General features: G+C 40.0%; 1 protein-coding gene across 1 annotated transcript; it reads left to right on the top strand.

Annotated features, from left to right (window-relative positions):
• The first annotated feature begins 19,011 nt into the window (after positions 1-19,011).
• Positions 19,012-19,809, top strand: LOC121688059 (olfactory receptor 6K2-like). Its single transcript, XM_042067379.1, has 2 exons — positions 19,012-19,296; positions 19,642-19,809. The coding sequence occupies exons 1-2, from the start codon at positions 19,012-19,014 to the stop codon at positions 19,807-19,809; spliced, it is 453 nt and encodes a 150-aa protein (XP_041923313.1).
• The last annotated feature ends 2,522 nt before the right edge of the window (positions 19,810-22,331 follow it).

Below are 22,331 nucleotides of genomic sequence, written 5' to 3'. Positions count from 1 at the left end.
AAAGTGTCTCATTAATAGTTTGTGAAATTAGAAATTTACAAAAATAACAATTTTCTGTGTTAATTGAAATGCCTTGCGGCCACCAATCCGTAACGTCATAAATTCAGTGAACTCTCAGAAGGTGCACGCAGGCACAGTGCTGCAGGAGACGTTTGGGAGCACGGTAAGGTCACTTGGCAGTTAGCCTATCTGAACATGTATTCAGCTGTATAGTATTCAGCTTAGAGATAGAGAAGAAAATGTTTAAAGTTGTTTCATGTTTAATGAAGTAGGCTATCAAACCCGTTTTAACCATGTCATGGTCCATCCATTTCAATAACCTGGCAGCTTCGTAAATCTAAGGCTGAACGTTCATAACATATTCTGTTTCGGTTACTATGTTATAGTAGCTTAGGTTAGTAGACCTAGTTCATAAAACAGAGTAGGCAAACCTTTTCTAAATCGTCATAAGCCGACGACACACTTTTGCTGGAACAGGATTCTATCCCCCACACTTTTTGTCAGATTAAAATGAAAGTAAAATATGGAAATAAACGCTCCCGTAAAGAGTTGGAACCGTATCTACAACGCACACACAAAGAGACACAAATAGGTCTGTTGATTTTATTGAATGGTCATCCAGCCAATCACATCAAGTTAGCCAGTGAAGAACCAGAGACGCTCTGATCAAATTCAAGGTGTGCAAAGTTTTTGTCACACTGTATAAATGCAGAGAGTCAAAGTGAATACGGGGGTGCGCGCACCAATGCACTTGTTTGTGCAGAAAGACCTTTGGCTACTGTTCTCAGAGCATTATGCTTTCTCTGTCTATGATCTGCAGCTTTTCTCAAACTATGGGCCTCCTCAACAATTAACCTAGGCTACTGGTCCACGTAGCCGCGAAATTAAGTTATGCCCGGTGCTTCACACGTCTGATCTGATTTCACTGTCAATGTGTGTCGTAGTGCTACATCTACTGGAGATCTTAATGTCTTACGATTGCGTTCCATTTAGAACATCTTATTTTGATCTTACAAACGGAGGCGTCAAGACACATTTGAGTTCTACATCTGAGAACTAAGATTTCCAGCATGTAGAACTCATATAGAGCGCTCATGCAATGTGTGTGTCCCTGCAGCAAGTGAAACTGTAACGTATTATTATATTTATTTAGGTATTAGTGATACCTTGGAATTAGGCTGCTGTCTGTTAGGGCAATTTATTGTAGCCTGCTAACCCATATGCACAAAACATAATTTCTGAAATGATTTCTTGATTTATAACATGAGATATGTCTCCAGGTAGGGTATAGTGTCAAATAGTGAAGTGATAGCAGGTAGATCATGTAGGCCTACATGTCACATGAGCCACACTGCTTCTTCTGTCCCGCAAACTGCATTAAAATGGTGTGTTTAGCAATCAGAATTTCATTTTTTTTCGGGGTAGAAACTGCCGGACACCAATATAGTCCGCACCCCTCTCAGAAAATACTTACAACGTCCCTGTAGGGAGTTATTTATAATTTGGCAAAATTGTTTCATATTCCTATCCCACATCCCCCACATTTTTAAAAAGCTTGATACGCCCCTGTCGTTCTCTGTTTACAGTAGGCTACATTACGCGTCATTTCACTCAGTGGCCACACGCACAGCACGTGAATCTGCAAGACACCAGCTTGCTAATGGTGGTAGTTCACTGTGATAAACATTAAAATTATAGCCTGACAAGTCAGACTAGGCAATAACATATTTGCTGCCGCTAGGGTGCGTCTAGATTTCTAGGCTATTAAAATTAGCTTTGAATTTAATCAATAAGATGTAGCCTTATAGCCTATGATCTCTGTGTAGACAATAGCCTAATGAAAACTGAAAAGACCTATCTGTCTGTGCCCTGGCTACAGTAGGCCTACAGTACATGCACTCCTATTGAATTTTCAGAACCAAGGAGAGAAATGAGGAAAATGTGTTACAGCTCTGTCTGCTATTTACACCCATTCTTCTTGATACATAATGAATAAATATGAAAATGTATAAAATGTTTATCAGTACATTAGACTACTTTGCAAATTGCTAAACCATATAATAGCCTGTCCCACCATCATCATTGAAATAGCATAATGCTAGAATTTAAATGCAAAAAAAAAATCAGGTTAAAATACATATCGTTTTGAGTAGATACAACTGGAGCAAACAACAGTGGAGCTTGAGGAACAAGGCCAAATTATTATCAATGCGAGTATGACGACAAATATAGATTATACCCATATTTTAAGAGCAACATTTTATCTAACTATGTCTGTCTCTCCATTTGCCTGTGTTTTGATGATTTAATTCAGTTATTTTTCATTTAATCTCTCAGAAAAAATGTATGATTGACCAGCAAAATGCCTCACTGGAAGAGATGAATGCCATTGAACTGGTACAGTATGTTGCGTCCTATTCAAAGTCCTTTTGCTTTGATTGAAATAGCTTAATCTGAGAGTGATCACTGAAATTCCATGAACAAAACTGATTTTGCTGTTTATCTTCTTTACCTTCTGTTCATTCTGATATAATAGAACCTGAAGGCAAGGATCAAGGACCTGGAAAACCAGTTGGAAATGGCCCTGATGTATGTATTACTGTCTTGCACTTTTTTGCTTCAGATCAAGTTGAAGTTCTAAGAATTGCTCATCCCCCCCTCCCACACACAAACACACACACATTGGTAGAACTGGACGTGGAAGTTTCCTGAAGCAGGATGGTACTGCCACTGAGAATCAACTTTCTTTGGCTGATGAGCTGGGACAACTATCTGGTTTTCAGAATTATGCCAAGTCCTCCTTTGTACCAGGTTGGCATATGTCTACACAACTTTGTTCTCCCTAAACCCACCTACCAAATCATAGGTTTTCCATCCATGTAATTTTTTTATTTTTTTTATATACTTCTGCAGGTGGAATTTGATGATGATGTGGAGTTAGACGAAAGTGCGGAGTTTGAGGTAGATGTAATGGAGCGATCACATGTCAAAGCCTTAGCAGATGAGCTGAAAGATAGATAGATAGATAGATAGATACTTTATTGATCCCCAGGGGAAATTCAAGAGGCATTGGATGAGGACACACACAAGAACATGGAGATGACCCTCCGTCACGAGATGGAAGAAGCCGGAAAACATGAGGAGGTCGATGAGGTCATCAATCATGTTGAGGTGAAAGAGGAGGTTACAGATGAGACAGTGGAGATGGACATCAATTGTGAGGAGATGGTCAAGCATAAGATGAGAGAGGCACAGGAGCCTGAGGTGATGGAGCCACTCATCAGGCAAGGGGACATTCACGAGTCCATCAAACTTGAGATTGGGAAGGCAGAGGTTAATAACTATGTGGATTCAGGTGCTGAGAGGCCTATCCGGGCACAAATCAGCCTCCTGGAGGAGGAAAACAAAACAGACGAGAAGAGGTAGCCTATATATTGTTCTCTCTCATAAATTATTATTATTAATATTATTAATGTTTAATAGCCCATGATCTCTGGCCTAACTAGAATGTTTATGTTTTGTCTGTCTGTGTTTCTGTATGTTCTGTGTCTACGTCTGCTCCTGTCACTGAAGCGGTATTTGTTTGGAGCAGACCCATAGGAGCTTCCAGAGAGCCGCGTTGGTCACTGGTGCTATTGGCCTCGGCTTGCTCATTTTCTTAAAAATAAAGGCTTGAATAAGCTGACTGGATGTTTTATGATTCATTATTTCGAAAGGCTGTTCTTATAGAATAACATTATGTGGACTGTGCTACAGAATCATCAGGCTCTGCAGCACCAGTGCTGTGAGCAAAGAAAGTTTGCACAGCCCTGCTTGTTACTAAATCAAGTTGCTGCAGATAACAAGGGGCAGAGGAAGCAGACGTACCACAACACCACACTATCAACCCAGAAAATTCCATTACTGGGGGGTAAACCAGCTTATTCCTGTAGCCAAATTATAAATTGAGCTTAATGACAAAGTCCCCACACACAGGTCTTGGTTTTCTGAAGAGTAAACCAAAACTTGCATGCTTGCATGGCAAAACTTGTAACTTGTATGCTAAGAGGAATATAAACCTAAGTGTACCTGAGGTAAACCATATATTATTCATCTGTTCAGTGTATGTATCCTGTTAAGAGCAGGCACACATTAGGCTGGTTTGGCCCTTGGACCACCAGAGTGTGCTCTTCAGTTACATCTGCATCCATACGCACTCTCATTGGAACATTTCATGAACATGTGCAGATGAGGATGATGATTTGATTGATGTCTAATACTAGAACTCAATGACAAACAGCAACAATACTTTTAGATTTTTAAAATATAAATACAAATCTTACTGAAATGAAACATATCTAACCAGTAGAGATAGAGCATTTCAAACATCTTGAAAGGCACAACTCCTAGCACTGTAAATGTGTACCCTGGCTCAGCTGAGGACCAACCCTGGCTCAGCTGAGGTTGTAATCAAACCAGATGGGTGGGTGCAAAAAACAGAAACATCATGAAGATGGAAGCAACAGCATTCAACACCAAAACAAAATAACAGTAAATTACTACCACCCACTGCAATCAACAACATCAGCAGAAGAATCATTGCCCAAAAAGATCCAAGAAGAAAAAAAAACAATTAGGCTAGACTTGAATCACTTTGCATTTATTATTATTTTCAAGTCTCTATGCAAACTGTTCCACAGGACAGATCTGCAGAATAAAGGAATGACTCCTTGCCCATAGAGGTCTAGAATGTAGGCCCTAACCAGAAGAAAATCAGTTGAGCTCCCTCTAGTGGACCATGAATGTATATCCCTAAGCCTGTAACCCTCTCACACTGCTAGTATTCAGCACATAAACACCTAATGTTCAAGAACTGCAAGAGGTTCAACCCGGTGCTCAGGTACAGTTATATAGTCCGTAATAGGTGCTCTTGGGGGAAAATCCAATGACACAAGAAAAGCAGGTCCCAGGCACTCAGTCAGATGTAAAAAGAGAAGGAATGAATTAAAAAGCCTTTATTTGGTATGACTTAAGTCTTTTAAAAAAACAAATACAAGCCCTGAAGACCACTTGTTGGTTGAAACATGTTGGTTCTTGCATTAAAAAAAAAATGACTTAAAGGTGCCATGTGTCAGAATTGAGGTAAAAATATCCAAAAGATGAGCTACACGCATCAAAAGAATGAGTAGAAATATGGGCGATGATGTCATTAAAAAAATAACAAGGTATAGTGCTGCAGAGATATCAACCTGAATTAGCATGCTAAATTACTAGCCACAGCCCGACAGGTGTCATAATACCAGTTTCGGCCATGGGAGGCAGTATGCGGACAACATAACCGCTAGCCAAATTGCAATACACGAGTCTCGGTTGTTACTCTAGGGTAAACCAGCTCACTTTCTGGAGGTATACTGCCCCCATCTTTTATGGAATGTGGAGTATGAATTGATTTTTGGCGGACATTACACATGGCACCTTTAAGTCATACCAAATAAAGGCTTTTTAATTCATTCCTTCTCCTCTTTTTACATCTGACTGAGTGCCTGGGACCTGCTTTTCTTGTGTCACCTAATATTCTGGATTTAGTAGTGATGGGGACGAGACCGCCTATGCCGAGTCCGAGACAAGACCGAGTCTTTGAAGGGTCAAGACCGAGTCGAGACCGAGTCCTTTAGGAGACCATAAAAACATGTCAGTCCGAGACAAGACCGAGTCTTTGAAGGGTCAAGACCGAGTCGAGACCGAGTCCTTTAGGAGACCATAAAAACATGTCAGTTTTCATATTCATGATTTAATATCACCCCAATTAATAATCAACAGTTAGGCCCAGGCTTGGAATTTCACCATTCTGGGGGCAAGGCCACTTGGCCTTCAGTTGGGCATATTTGGTGGGGGGCACAAAGGCCACATGTCAGGGCACCAAGGCCAAAGTTAACTATACAGTAGTAGGCTATAAAAATGATCAAAGTTGTATTTAGCCTATTCACAGCAGTAGACCTGAATCACTATATGAAACATTACAGAAACATGACATATTACATAAAACTGTAAATCATCTGATCATCTAATATTTAGACGTCTAGGCTATATTTAATATTTATATTTATTTTATATTTGGCCTGTTATGGAATCATGTATTGAACAATTTAAGCACAGCTCAGCTTTAAGAAACTGATGCAACCTAGATGCATGCTTAGCATTTTTTGATCATTAAGACTCCTTTCACAAACTCTTACTCAGCTGTATATCCTCTGATTTTAATATTTACCTATATCTAGGCAATATTTGTAACATTTATTTTGTATTTGGCCTGTTATGAAATCGTGAAGAACGATTTAAACCCATTTTGAAACCTAAAGACCAAAGTTGGAGACATGAATGTAGACCTTGCTGCAGATTACATTTTTAATTTAACCGGAATACTTTGCAACGGCTTACTGTACAGGGGACTGCTTTACACCTTTGTGTTCAGTAAGGTCTGCTGTTTATTCTGATGGTTTGTCATGTGTTGAACGAAGGGTTTGTGAAGTATTCCACCGAGATGAATGGGTAGGGAGATGGGTGTAGCACCTTATATATATATAACGTAGACGTTATGATTAAATTTAATTATATTATTTACTTTTCTCGCGAACCGTTCACCACAGTAATTAGCGGCTAACATTGTTTAAAAGCTGAGAAAAAACTCATTCATGTGATGTGATACATGTGCCTGTGTGATGAGTAGGCTTAGTGATTGCAAGTATTTCAAATGAGAAGAATGGATGAGTTTGGACGCACTTTCTGTCTTGCCATGCCCTGTCATTTTCTCCACTGTGTAAGACTGAATTAGTTTGCGCTGTGATGCTAAGATTATTTTGACAAGCTATAGGCTAAATAAAAATCGCTATTAAACGGACGCAAAGCAGAATATTGAAAGAAGGGGGCACCAAGGCCAACGCAAGGACGCAAGGGGCAAAGACGTGGCCACCGTGAAATTTCATTTTAATTTTTTTTTTATATGAACATAAAAAAATGCGTTGGTCTCGAGGACTCGGTCTGAAATTACGAGTCCTTCTCCTCCCACTGTGGTCCGAGACCGAGTCAAGACCGAGTCTTTGAAGGAACAAGTCCGAGTCGAGTCCGAGAAAGCAGAAATCGGTCTAGAGACCGGACTCGAGTACTACATCACTGGGATTTAAAATATGAAAGATATTCAATTGGCTATATTCTATTCCAGATTAACTTTGAGGTCAGAGGATCAGGCTATATTATTCATTAATTTGGGCTATGCGATTTGTAAATATTGTAAACTGTTGGTCTATGCATGTCAATAAATTAAATTATACAGTATATTTTGAAGTACTTGTCCTGATTTTTCATGTGGATCCTAGTGGGCACCAGTGTTGTAGTACTCGAGTCCAGGACTCGGACTTGAGTCCGAGTCATGAGCTAAATTTAGAGACTAGTGACTTGAACTTGGACTCGGACTCGTACATTCAGACCCTGCAGACTTGGAAATTGAGACGAGGACTCGACTTTTTTTTTGTAATGTCATTAGGCTATAATTGTAATATGTCATTAGAATATTATTTGGTATAGGATTTTAATATCTAAATTATTTTTAGTATTAATATTAGTGCAATGAAGTGCTACTGCTTCATGTCATACATCACATCATGTTCCTATTAACTTTAACGGCGCCAAATGCCTGGAGACACGAATGTCCCAAAGGTTGTCAGTTTTGCATAGTGACTCGACTCGGACTTGACTCGAATGAGTAGTGGACTCGACTCGGACTTGACTTGGATTTTTTTTTATTGACTTGGACTTGTCCCCAGACCCCCCAAGCGAAATGATTTGCTTTGCGCGCTAAATGTATGACTTTATGTAATTTGTGGAGGACTGGTCAGACATAACGCCAGTTTTCCCTAAATAATTTATTACAAAAATGACAAATAGTTAAAAAAAAAACACTTTTTGTGTTCATTCAAGTCTCCTTCATGCTACACATGTCATGCTTTCAGCAATTTCCTTAATTCACAGAGTTTGTAGAAAACCTGTAATTTCCCATAAAAGTGTGTCAGTTTGATGTCACGTCCATAACACTGATAAAATGGCATGTATTTTTAGGATATAGATTTCAAACGTTTAAACAACTAGCCTAGCAAAGGCCATTGATATTAATGAGGTGTTACTTCCTCACTCTCTACAGTTATATATAATACCTCCATGGTGTGTCCAAACTTTTGACTGGTAGTATAACTAATGAAAAATCTATTCTGGGTAATTGGGTAATGTAGGATATAATGTTGCAATCTCAGTTTCCATGCACTTGAACACAATTACAAAAATAAAAAAATAAAAAAGCCAAATCATGGCATGACCTATTTGCAACTAATTAGTGATGATGACTCAACTGTTAATTAGTTCCAAACCAGAAAACAGTGTTCCTGTGGCTCAACTGGCAGATCAAGGTTCAAGATTTCACGAAGGTGCACAAAGGTCAAGTATTAAATTCTTAGGGAGCATAGATACAAAATAAATGCATACCTGCACTGTACTCTAACTTGATTTGTAGACATGTCTGCTATATTAATACACGTGAAATGCAAACATATCATTAGAACAATAACTGCCTGCCATGAGGAGAGTTGCACCATTACAATATCCATGGGGTGGCCAGCTCTGTCCTCTGCGTTATGCCTCCACTGGGAGATTATTAACGGTTGAATGTATCTCCCTTGATACAGACCACCTGGAGCAGCTGTCGTGTGACCTGTTGATCTGGTCTGCTCAGGATGTGTTTAGCCAGTCCACAGGGCCTCTGGTGTGGCTGAACTAATTGCTTCCCTGGGATTATCTGAAGTGGATTGGTGACCTCTAAAAACATGTTTATCCTTTCATGGACTTACCCTAGAGGCAAAAACATTAATCTCCTAACCTCCCTGGTACCAACCAAAATGAAAAAAAAAATTCAAATTCAAAAATACTCAAAGCCATATAGGTTTAGTTATAGTTTTTTTCTTCCGGATTTTTTTTTTCTTCAGTAATTTTGTGTCAAGGATTCCCGGGACACTGAAAGACCGGGGTGCACGAAACTTGGTAGGCATGTAGCCCCACAAGGATGATACGGAAACCATTGTTTTTTGTTTTGATCCATCACCCTCCGCCGGACTAGACCCTCCGAAAGGAGGGTAGGGCGGACACAGTTTTCTGTGAATATCTCTAGAACCGTAGGGCCTAAGGACCACATTTATTTGGTATGTTGGTCTTAACTCATTGGTTCTCAATACCAATTTCAAGTTTTTGCCTGAAATTGCACAGCGCCTGCTTCAGAGGCCACTGTTCCCACCTAGTTTAGCCTCTAACCAAATGCTTCACAATCAGAAGAACTGTGTGATGTACTGACACGGAGTTACAGAGACTAGAATATTGTTTTTTCTTTCTCCCGGATAAGCATCTCGGAACTGACCACATTTCAGCCCTCTAGGTCACTTGATATGACTTAGAAACACAACTGAGCCCTAGCACCAGGTATTGTGAAGCTGTGTGCAAAAGTTGGTCAATATAGAATGAAAATATGACCATTATTTGCCAAGGTATGCTCATGCGTTTTGTAAAATGCTTGGAAACTCCCCATAGGACTTTTAGGTATCCAAAATGCATATTGACAATCAAATGCTTACTGCATATGAACCCCTTTGTGTAGAAGCATAATCTTGGTCTCAAATTAAATAGTGCACCTATAATGCAAAAGCAAAAATGAGGTGTTGTAATCGCAGGTATCTCTGGCTGACATGGTCAAAACTGCACCAAATTCATGCACATTATGACACCCTCTGAATGCATACCAAGTTTCATGGAATTCCGTTCATGGGGAGCCATACAATAAATTAATTTATGTGAAGAAAAAAGAGTTTGCAGAGGCACTCGAGTCGTTCTGCTTCCGGAGGTCATGGGCATGACTTTGTTGACATATGGTCTCGGTGATAAGCAGAACGAAGGTGATCATTCCTTTTTTAGACCGTAGTGACGGTCATCCCTCGGTCTCACAGATCCATAGTTACATGCGTAACTTACGTTTCTTGTCCTTATGGCGTACTTATGTTCTGCAACTCTGTCCTTCAGCCTTCTTTTCGTCCTGCCGATGTAGAAGCAGCCACACTCACACTCGAGTCTATAGACTACAAAAGTAGTGTTACAGTTGGCAAAGGCATTAAAAGTAAAGCTTTTTGGAAAACACATCCACAAAAGTAGCGGTTTTTACTACATTACCGCAATGGTTGCAGTTCTCACATCTGTGATTCCCTTTCAGTTTACGTAGCCAATGTTTTTTCTTTTCAACTGTAAGGTGACTTTTTACTAATTTATCTCTTAATGTGGGTGCTCGTCTAAAACAAAATGAGGGAGGATCACGGAATATCTCTTTCAATGAGGGGTCGCTTTGAAGTATGGCCCAATTACTCTTTATTATGTTTTTCATTTTCAAAGCTGCCTTACTGTATCTGGTGGAAAAGTAAACTTGATGATTCCTCTTGGGTTTCCGCCTTTTAATGAGTAGGTCACTCCTATTACATTGGTTGGCCCTCCTTTGGGCCTGTTGAACAACCTCTGTCTTGTACCCCCTTTCCTCAAAACGTTTAGTCATCTCCACAGATTTAGATTGAAAGTCATCTTGTGTGTCACAGATCCTCTTGAGACGAAGGAACTGTCCATAGGGAATGTTATTTATCAGATGTGGTGAATGAAAGCTGTCAGCTCTCAGGACAGTGTTGCGATCTGTGTTTTTTCTGAAGATAGATGAGTGCAAATCTCCATTTACCTCTTTACTAATTAATAAATCCAAAAATGAGATTTCTCTTTGACTAACTTTCTCTAATGTCATTCGTATGTTAGAATTAATAGAGTTTACATATTTTTGAAACTCCAGAAGGCTGGGTTCAGTACCTTTAAAGCAAAAAAACACATCATCAATGTAGCGACAATAGAAGATCAAGTTCTCAAGGAAGGGGTTGCATAGGTTGTAAATGTATTCCTTCTCCCAAAGACCCAGGAAAAGACATGCATAGCTGGGTGCAAAGCAAGCCCCCATAGCTGTTCCCTTGATCTGTCTGAATACATCATCCTCAAAGCAAAACACATTATTGTTGAGTGTCCATTCAGTAAGCTGTAAAATGAAATCATTAGGTGGCATACACTCACTCTGTCTTGATGTTAAATAGTGCTTAATAGCATGAAGGCCTTCTGAGTGATCAATATTCGTGTACAACTCTCCACATCCATGGTCGCAAGGAAGGCGTCCCCAATGTTTTTAAGTGCGTCAGTTGTGTCCTTTATCATTGTAACGATACACCAACATCACGATTCGGTTTGTATCACGATTTTTGACCCCCGGTTCGATACAAACCTCGATTTTTCTTTTTTTGGAGGGGGGCTAGACATTTTATTAAATAACATTTCAATAGCCTACCTTAGAACACCAGAGGATTGCAATATAATATAATAATATATCTGTATTATTTTATATCCTGGTATAAAAAGAGAGAATACTGAATGTCTGATATTTATGACAGCACACGTTATGCAGATTGGCCTATAGCCTAGGCCTACTATTTCTATTACAACTCTACCTCATTCTGCTGTCTGGTTGAAGCCTGAAAATATTTTAAACAAAGAAGCATAGTTGGCAAGCTTATCATAGTCTACTGATTGGACTGTTCAGTTTCCCCATGTGTGTAAGTTTCAAGGTACCGTAATACTTGTTCTCTTTGGGACAGGCCCTTTTGGGAAACATTGGTATTGAGATGATCAGTCAAATTGAATGCAAGTAGCCTGACGAGCCAGACCCACATTAAAATGTAGGGTCTGGGCACTCACCGTTCGCAGTGCTCAGTCCGAGGGGTGGGATAATCAGTTGTCTTTCAAATTCCCTCTGCACGCAATAGGACAGCGCTATGAGTCCCATGCGTTTCCCACCAGCGGAGCTAGTTGGCTAGTTCAAACGTTTGCCAACTTAATAAAAGCTTAACTCGTGTCACACTGTTCGCCAACAGCAACATCCATCTTATTTGTTTTCAAGTAGTTTCATAGTAATATATAAAAAAAACTATAGCAGTGCAAGAATAGGTTTGAGGTAATAGGGTTATAGCCATTGGTCAAATATGAAGTATTAAGTGAGGCCACAATCCAGGCTGTGCGGGAGGGAGGGGTTGTGCATATGTCAGCGCCCTTTAAAGTCACAATGCACCAATTATCAAAACTGCATCAAAATACACACTATATATATATATATACTTTTTTGATCCCGTGAGGGAAATTTGGTCTCTGCATTTAACCCAATCGGTGAATTAGTGAAACACAAACAGCACACAGTGAACACACAGTGAGGTGAAGCACACACTAATCCCGGCGCAGTGAGCTGCCTGCTACAATGGCGGCGCTCGGGGAGCAGTGAGGGGTTAGGTGCCTTGCTCAAGGGCACTTCAGCCACGTAACTGGTCGGGGCTCGAACCGGCAACCCTCCGGTTACAAGTCCAGCGTGCTAACCAGTGGGCCACGGCAACCCTCCGGTTACAAGTCCAGCGTGCTGACCAGTGGGCCACGGCAACCCTCCGGTTACAGGTCCAGCGTGCTGACCAGTGGGCCACGGCAACCCTCCGGTTACAAGTCCAGCGTGCTGACCAGTGGGCCACGGCAACCCTCCGGTTACAGGTCCAGCGTGCTGACCAGTGGGCCACGGCAACCCTCCGGTTCCAAGTCCAGAGTGCTGACCAGTGGGCCACGGCAACCCTCCGGTTCCAAGTCCAGAGTGCTGACCAGTAGGCCACGGCAACCCTCCGGTTCCAAGTCCAGCGTGCTGACCAGTAGGCCACGGCAACCCTCCGGTTACAGGTCCAGCGTGCTGACCAGTGGGCCACGGCTGCCCCTAATAGTGTAGGCCTACACTATTGGCCTTTTTTTAACTTTAGTTGTTTGTGTTATATTTTTGTTATCATCTAAATGTTATTTAAATGTAAATCTAAGATTAATCACAATCATAACTAAAACAGTAACCTATTTTTTTTTTTGGAGGGGGGGGGGGATGTTGTTATTGCATACCCCTCAGAAAAGGGTAGTTGCGCCCCTGGCTACTTCCATGTTAGTTTTTCTGCTTATTCCTTGCTGAGGGTGGTTTGTAGTAACCTGACTCTCGCCAGATGAATTTCGTTTCGCCTAGCTCCACTCATCCATCTGGGATCGATCCATTGGAGTGGTGCTTCAGAAGGCTGGGCCTTAATTCTTAATAAAAAATCCTTGCATAAGATTGGATAAGCCACTTGTCCGTCATCTATTGACGTGCTACTTCAACCACTCACATGGAAGCCAACCCGTGACTCTGAGAACAGTCTCACAGTCGCTTCTACGCTACGTCATATCTATGAAACTCCCGCCCTGCGTCCTGATTGGCTCTACCATAAAATCTTGTGCTGAAATCACTCTCAACGGAACCGGTCCCAGATGGATGTGAGTGGAGCTAGGCGGAACGAGATTCATCTGGCGAGTCAGGTTAGGTTTGTAGTGCTAGGTTTAATCAATGTGTCATATCATAGGAATATATAACACATTGTTGAAGACAACTGGATGGGAATATATAACACATTTTTGAAGACTACTGGATGGGAATATATAACACATTGTTGAAGACAACTGGATGGGAATATATAACACATTGTTGAAGACAACTGGATGGGAACATATAACACATTGTTGAAGACAACTGGATGGGAACATATAACACATTGTTGAAGACTACTGGATGGGAACATATAACACATTGTTGAAGACTACTGGATGGGAATATATAACACATTGTTGAAGACTACTGGATGGGAATATATTTTTTTCTAATTTTCCCTTCCTACCCAAAACATCTGGGGGGCCGTATGTGAAACCTGCTGGCGGGCTTGATGTTTGACACCTCTGCCTTAGACAGTCTTCACTATTTTTTTGTATACAACATTTAGTAAGTCGAACTTTACATTTCGTCTAACATTCATTTTGACATTTCATTGGGAAATTAAAATATTCAGGTAAAATAAGATATATTCCAGACTTTTCAAGGGCCCTCTTCTCCATTGGGGCCCTGTAATCAGTCCCACTTTTCCCACAGTCCGAGGCCCTTGGATCTGCTGAACTCCTTTACAAATAATCAAGCTGGCGCCAAGTCCTTCTGAAAGAGATAGAGATGGAGGTGGATCACGAGATACCTCAGATTACCTGTGTCACCTAGGAAAGTGTATTTTCTGCTCTTTCAATGGGTTGTCTCAGTTTCTCTCTGAAACTCAACATGGGCCTGCCTGCCTCAGATGCCTGTGAGCAGCTTTTCAGTTGTGCTGGATTACTGTTCACTGCAAAGCGAGCAAGGATGAGCACAACTAACTTTGAAAATCAACTGCTGCTCAAACTTAAAGGAGAACTCTGGCAATTTTTCTCATAGATCTCCGTTTCTCGAAGTCACCGAGTACTGCTGCAGCCAGCAGCTAAGGCAGCCAGGCAGCTACAGTGCTACACTCTTGGGTGTATGAACATGGGGGCTCAAAAACCCTCAGAATGTAGTGCTGTAGCTGCCTGGTTACTTTAGCTGCTGGCTGCAGCAACTCAAGCTGGGTAAAACCGATTGTTTTCGTTTTTTCGTACCCCCCCTCTAAAAAGTAACTAAGTAACTTTTACTTAAAGTACATTTTAAATGAACTACTTTTTACTTTTACTTGAGTACATTTTCAGATGGGTAATTTAACTTGTACTTAAGTAATATTTCATCAAAGTATTGGTACTTTTACTTGAGTACAATATTTTAGTACTTGTTCCACCTCTGTGATTTGGCCACCAAATTCCCCAGATCTCAATCCAATCGAGCATCTGTGGGATGTGCTGGACAAACAAGTCTGATCCATGGACACCTCAGAATTTACAGGATTTAAAAGATCTGCTGCCATTGTCTGGGTACCAGATACCACAGCACACCTTCAGAGGTCTAGTGGAGTCCATGCCTCGACAGGTTTTGGTGGCACAATATTAGGCAGGTGGTCATAATTTTATGGCTGATCAGTGAAAATACTTTGAGGTATAATACTGAAGTTGTTACTTGGTGTGATTGTTTGTGGATATATCTAAATGCTATCTCATGATGTTACAACTGAAGCCTGAGGTGATGGAAAATTTGTCTACTTTTAAATTCTTATTTTTTTCTGGAATGCAGAGCTCAGTTTATAAGCCTATGTTGGTATTTGTGACCAGGCGTGGGAAAACCAGCCACATGTCTCCCCAGAGACATTTTGAGTTATTCACAGATTCTGAAAGTGTAGTTTCATAACTATCCAATGATGTCTCAATCATGGAGATCTGATAATATTTGAATAAGTTGTGATCATTTTAATGTATACGCCTCTGAAACCTTTTACTGAGAAAACTGGCCTAATAGATTTGCAAATTCCCACCTCACCTTAGTCAAAGGAAAGACAATTGTGCTCATTTGCATCTCATTGAGATAAGCCCTCCTCTACAGATGTCACACTGTAACATCTGGTATCTGTAGCCCTTCCCCCTACAGGTGTCACTGTGACACCTGGATCTGTTAGCCTGCAGGGCAGAAAGAATTGTAGTGTTGTTAATATTGATGTAGTGTTATTTTCATTAGGCACTTCACTGGACTTGGAATAATCAGAATTAGAAGGTACTCTACGCCGCTCCGTCCGGCATCTATTGTCTTTGTTAGTCTGTGTCCATGACAATGTCTTATATGTGGAGCGCTTTGGGTTGCACTCTGTGCATGTTAAATGCGCTATACAAATAAATCTGACTTGACTTGACTTTATTGAAATGGAAATGCTTTTATTACAAATGACCCTGAATAGCATTAATACACAGGATAATATGTTACAATCCCATAATCCAAGGTATAAACCACATCTAGTTCCCAATAGAAGACCCAATAACATACACATACAACAAGCAGGATTGCAAAATGGAAGTCAATATGAATCCAATAGAAAAATAAGAATAAAGATCTATACACTAGACAATAAGAATAAAGATACTATTAAAAAGATACTAAATAACAAGGTCCACATAAATGTGCAGAGGCTGTGTGATAAGGGTGATAAGGGTGACAGGGCAGGGACTGACCCTGTGGTACAGGAGAGTTCAGGTATTATTTGGTAAAGTGCAAAAAAGTAAGGCAAGACAGTGCAGTTTTAAGTCAGTAGACTTTGGAGGCAACACAATAAGTCAGAACTAGAGTTAAGTGAATTTAGTCCAGGCTGTTGGAGGGAGGAAGAGGCTGTGCATAAAGGCTAGCATAGCAAGCAAGAGGCTGTGAAGGAGAGTCCAATTTTTTCATGCAGATAGGTCTGCCTGTCAATGTTCAGTCCAGATGGGACCAGGACAGGAAGACTGTCAACAGGGGGCAGAACCACTGAATTGCGCAGTAGCTGAAATTCCACAGGTTCTGCATCACAGTGACTTTTTGCAAGCACCACACCTGGTCTCTTGGCATCAAAGCTGTAAGCAAATAACAGGACATTTTAAAAATGGCTAACTATTTCTCATAAAACACCACCATCAACCAATTATTTTTTATATGAACACCTGAAAGTTTCAATATAAATAAATATAAATAAATAAATAAATATAAATAAAAAGTTTCAATATAAATACCTGAAGTGCTGATAACTCTTGATCTTTGGAAGCCTTCTGAAGTAGGGACTCAGATGCTTCTGCCAGTCGAAGTTCTTGACAAACACTCTGCCATCTGCCGTTCCAACAAGCTGTGGGATATTGAGGTGACTCTCAGGAGAGCCGTTTTCCACTAGGCCTACCTAATGAACGCTAAACGTTTCATTGAAGCAGAACAGAGAGCAGCACTGAAGTCATTAATGTTCAAGTAGACTAGTTGCTAAACCATTAGCGTCACATTCAATTCAGGCAATGCTAACAGGTTCCTTTGCACCTTACTCTGGATGTATTCATACAACCTATCCTCCAGTAGGCTAGGTGCTAAATCATTAGCATCAGTCCATTCAAGCAATTATTCAAATTTAATAGCAGATGCTCACAATAGGACTTGGACTGGACTTGCAATCTGATACTCACACAATAACCTACACTTTGTGCTTTATACAAGTTTATGTGATTTATTCCTCTGTCCTTTGTGAAATCACAAATATTACAGCGATGTCTTATGATCGCTATTTGGCAATTTGCAGACCACTGCAATACCACAGTATTTTGACTCTACATGCTGTGCTTAAACTGTAGTGGCCTGGGCTTATCCATTTTTGGCAACAGCAACAGCTCTTGTTCTTACTGTTAGAATACCCATTTGTGGATCTCACATCCGTAAACTATTCTGTGATAATCCTTCAATACTAAAGTTGCGTGTTTTCAAACCAAAGTCAACCAGGTATGGGGCATGGTACTAATTACAGGTTTACTTATGCAGTTTGTTTTAATTCTTATTTCGTATGTTTTTATTGTCCGGGCTTGTATATCCTCCAATGAAGGCAGAACAAAGTTTACTAAAACTTGTTTGCCCCATATTTTGGTTTTGGCCATCTTTATCATTACAACAGTGTCTGATGTACTGTATGGCTGGGAGGGGTCAGAAAACCTTTCAGTTAGTGAACGCAATGCATTGGCTATACAGTTTTTGATTTTTCCCCCACTATTGAATGCAATAATTTATGGGATTCAACTTCCACAGATCCGAAAAGTAGTGTGCAGACAACGTTGTAAACACAAAATTCTGTGTAAACTCAAGAGATGACTCTCTTAGTCCGAGAGCATTATCAATACTGGTTGGTCAATATTGAAAAATGTAATTGTTAAATAGTTTGTCTTGAGTTTGATAATTGACAAATATCTTGCTGTTAAATAAAATTAGATGGAGATGTACCCATGTAAAGCTTTATTGTGAGACCAACTCATACATCTACTACTTAATCATGCCTTGATGTCAGTTTCTACTCACAATGCAAAATTAACATTGGACAATGTAGGTTATGTTGGTTATGTTAAATGTAGTAAATCATAAACTATAAGAGCACGTAAAAAAAAAAAAAAAAAAATCTGATTAACGGTATACATGCACAGAAGAAATGGAACTATTGGGTAAAAATATAGGTGTGTTAATTTGATTTTTCACAATGCGATAATGGATATGCATTTGCTAACCCTTATCCGATTAGCAAATGCATATCCAGTGGTGTAGTCTACGTGATACGCAGGACCATGCAGTATACCCACTTAAAAAGCATCACCATCTCAGTATACCCACTTAAAATAGGCAAGGATGCTGTGCATATTGCATTATGCTGTTTGCATGACCACTTGAGTAATCGGATATCTCCAGAAATCAGAAAATGTTTGGATTATTTGGGTGCATGTAAACATGCTCATTGTTGCAGATTATGTGCACCCTTTCATGGAAGCAGTATTCCCAGATAGCAGTGGCCTCTTTCAGCAGGATAATGCACAAAGAAATAGCAGGAATGGTTTGAAGAACACAACACATAAGTGACCAAAATCCCCCAAATCCCCAGATCTCAATCCAATCGAGCATCTGTGGGATGTGTTGGACAAACAAGTCCGATCCATGGAGGCCCCACCTCATGACTTACAGGATTTATATTAAAGGATCTGCTGCTATCGTCTTGGTACCAGATACCACAGCACAACCTTAGAGGTCTAGTGGAGTCCATGCCTCAACGGGTTTTTTGGTAGCAAAAGGGGGACCTACACAATATTAGCAGGTGGTTATAATGTTATGGCTGATCAGTGAAATACTTTGAGGTATAATAGTGTTACTTGGTGTGACTGTTTGTGGATATATCTAAATGCTATCTCATGATTTTACAACTGAAGCCTGGGGCGATGGAAAATATGTCTACTTTTAAATTCATTATTTATTCTGGACTGCAGGGATCAGTTTATAAGCCTATGTACTTCTTGTTGGCATTTGTCTCTTATATCCTAATTATTACAGTCAACTTAACTTTGATCTTAACAGTGATCATGGAAAAAAGCCTCCATGAGCCCATGTATATTTTCCTCTCTAATCTATGCTTGAATAGCCTTTATGGGACTGTTGGTTTTTACCCTAAATGTTTGCTGGACTTGCTATCTGATACTCACACAATAACCTACAGTTGGTGCTTACTACAAGTTTATGTGATTTATTCCTCTGTCCTTTGTGAAATCTCAAATATTACAGTAATGTCTTTTGACCGCTATGTGGCAATTTGCAGACCACTGCAATACCACAGTATTTTGACTCCACATGCTGTGCTTAAGCTGCTTGTAGTGGCCTGGGCTTGTCCACTTTTGGCATCATCAACAGCTCTTGTTCTTACTCTCAGAATACCCATTTGTGGATCTCACATCCGTAAATTATTTTGTGATAATACTTTAATACTAAAGTTGGCGTGTTTTCAAACCAAAGTCAACCAGGTATGGGGCATGGTACTACTTACAGGTGTACTTTTACAGTTTGTTTTAATTCTTATTTCATATGTTTTTATTGTTCGAGTTTGTATATCCTCCAATGAGGGCAGAACAAAGTTTACTAAAACTTGTTTGCCCCATATTTTGGTTTTGGCCATCTTTATCATTACAGCAGTGTCTGATATATTGTATGGCTGGGAGGGGTCAGAAAACCTTTCAGTTAGTGAACGCAATGCATTGGCTATACAGTTTTTGATTTTTCCCCCACTATTGAATGCAATAATTTATGGGCTTCAACTTCCACAGATCCGAAAAGTAGTGTGCAGACAACGTTGTAAACACAAAATTCTGTGTAAACTCAAGAGATGACTCTCTTAGTCCGAGAGCATTATCAATACTGGTTGGTCAATATTGAAAAATGTAATTGTTAAATAAAATTAGATGGAGATGTAGGCTACCCATGTAAAGCTTTATTCATTGTCTTGACACTGTGACACCAACTCATACACCTACTACTTAATCATGCTTTGATGTCAGTTTCTACTCACAATGCAAAATTAGCATTGGACAATGTAGGTTATGTTGGTTATGTTAAATGTAGTAAATCATAAACTATAAGAGCATGTATTGTCGATAAATTGGGATTATGTCAGTCTATATGTACTAATGTTTTAATACAAAATAATGATTCAATTATGTACATTACGCTCATACTGACCTGGGCTGCAATTCCCAAGGGCTGCTTAACGCTATGTAATTTGTTATGCCATAAACTGTATCATTTGACAGGTTTCCTAAAATGTTCGCACCCTCCGTAAGCCATACTTTTGTATGGTTAACTGGACCTTAACAAAGTTTAGATAACATAAATGTTTTACAGCCTGTCTGGATGTACTTACTGCCATGTAAGATGTGTTGCATTACATTTTGCACTTCATTTAATAAAAAGAGGAAAAACATTGAGATATCATCCAGAACAGCTTAATTTATTGACCCCAACTCAAACACAATTCCTTTACTTAATCAAGCAAGACTCAGAGTTGCTCCAGGGAGACTGGCCCCTGCAATTGGTATCTGTCACTTTGAGTAAAAGAGTCAGATTAATATATAAATAATGCAATAGTATTATTGGACATTGAACTTCAGTAAAGCGAAAAATGAAACTTGGACAATGTAGGTTATAAAATGTAGCAATGCAGGCTATAGTTAAACATGTATTTATATTTTGTTGAGCTCGTGTTGGTCTGTATTATTGACCTTTGAATACAAACAGGAAGTCAATAATGTTTGGCTTGCATTATGTATTTATTAAATATATTGTCCTTGTTTGTATACCTTACAGTGAGGATGAATATACTTAAATTTAATCTTTATTTTAGAGTCAAAGGAGCGTCCAGAGCATCTAAAATATTTAAGTAAATAGATGAAAATAAAATGAAATAAATAATCTTATAAAAGTATTAAATAAATGTATCAATCAATCAATTAATCAATCAATTTATAGTATAGTTTCTCTTGCCAGTGTTTTCTAAGCCTGGATGAGTACCACACAGCTCTTTCTAGGGCTGGTTAAGGCTAGCCTGGGAGTTCAGACAAACCTTTGGCAAACTTGAATTAGCTTTGCAGGTCCGTCTGAGAAAGAGGCCATTTACTCCCATGTCCAATGTTCCTATAACCCGGGCACCAATTACAACCCATTTCCAATGTTCCTATAACCCGGGCACAATCACAACCGTTGAAGCGGCCTTAACATGATGACAACAAAGCAGTTTTTGAAAAAACTCTCGTTTGTTGAAATGTTTTTTTTTAGTCATCTTATTGATTGCTCTGTTTGGTTTTAGGTCTATCCAATTGCGTCCAGAGGCGTTTTGATCTCTGTCTGTTAGTGACACCCCTTGGAAATGGGAGGTGAATGAAGCTTGTCCAGACCCAATCTCAATTTCAGTTGAGATAAGGTCTGGTGCCAAACAGGCTAGGTTAAGGCCTCTATGACACTGTTCTCAGATTTGTCCAGGTGACACATAAACATATACGGTTTCTGAGGATTGCCTCACATGTAGGCACACCAGAGATCACATACAAATGACTGGCACTACACTAGCTAGGTACCTGGAGCACCAACCTCATAACATAATTTTAGCCAGAATGAGCCTTCTCAAGCTACTCAAGCACACACAAACACCCCCACACGCACACAAATAAAAACACACACATGCAGGCACACGCACACACACACAGATAAACATACACATAAACACACACACACACATGCACAAAGAAGCATAGATATACACAAAAACAAACACACACTATGCACACACACACATGTGATTTATTTTTGCAGAGAGAATGTACAGGACTCTACGGTACATCTAGTTTAGATTGTGTTACTACATCTGGCTTCCTGGTTAAATACAGAAAATGCTGTTCATTAAAACATTAAGCTGTTGTTACTTGGACTGATTCACTGGGAGTGTAGTTTAAAAACACTTTTAAGCAGGGTTCACATTGCACATTCAAGCGGCAGCGCTGCATTATGAAACACGTTATTTTCAATAGCTTGCGCGCACAAGAACTGGCCTGCCACTGCGCCGAGCAAAGCACACAGCAAGCAGCATTTTGCCTCTTATGCCGCTCTTGCCGAGCAAAGCACACAGCAAGCAGCATTTTGCCTCTTATGCCGCTCTTGCCGAGCAAAGCACACAGCAAGCAGCATTTTGCCTCTTATGCCGCTCTTGCCACGGTGGAAGTTCAATCATGTTGAACTTAGACTGGTGTGCTGTAAGTCATTGGTATTTTGTGCTGAGCTTCGGGACATTACTCAACCAAGAGCAACCTAGCGGCGAGCACAGCACATATCACATGCAATGTGAAGTCCCCTTTACCTTGGA

The sequence above is a fragment of the Alosa sapidissima genome, chromosome 17 (genome assembly GCF_018492685.1).
Source record: "Alosa sapidissima isolate fAloSap1 chromosome 17, fAloSap1.pri, whole genome shotgun sequence".
NCBI lineage: Eukaryota > Metazoa > Chordata > Actinopteri > Clupeiformes > Clupeidae > Alosa > Alosa sapidissima.
This window is presented reverse-complemented; position numbering and strand designations above follow the sequence as displayed.

Bases quoted from the DNA above. Each gene is read 5' to 3' on its own strand.
- LOC121688059 (XM_042067379.1), top strand. From the start codon at position 19,012: ATGGAAAAAAGCCTCCATGAGCCCATGTATATTTTCCTCTCTAATCTA. The intron at 19,297-19,641 runs GTAGTGGCCTGG...TATGGCTGGGAG, and splicing joins ATGCTGTGCTTAAGCTGCTT to GGGTCAGAAAACCTTTCAGT.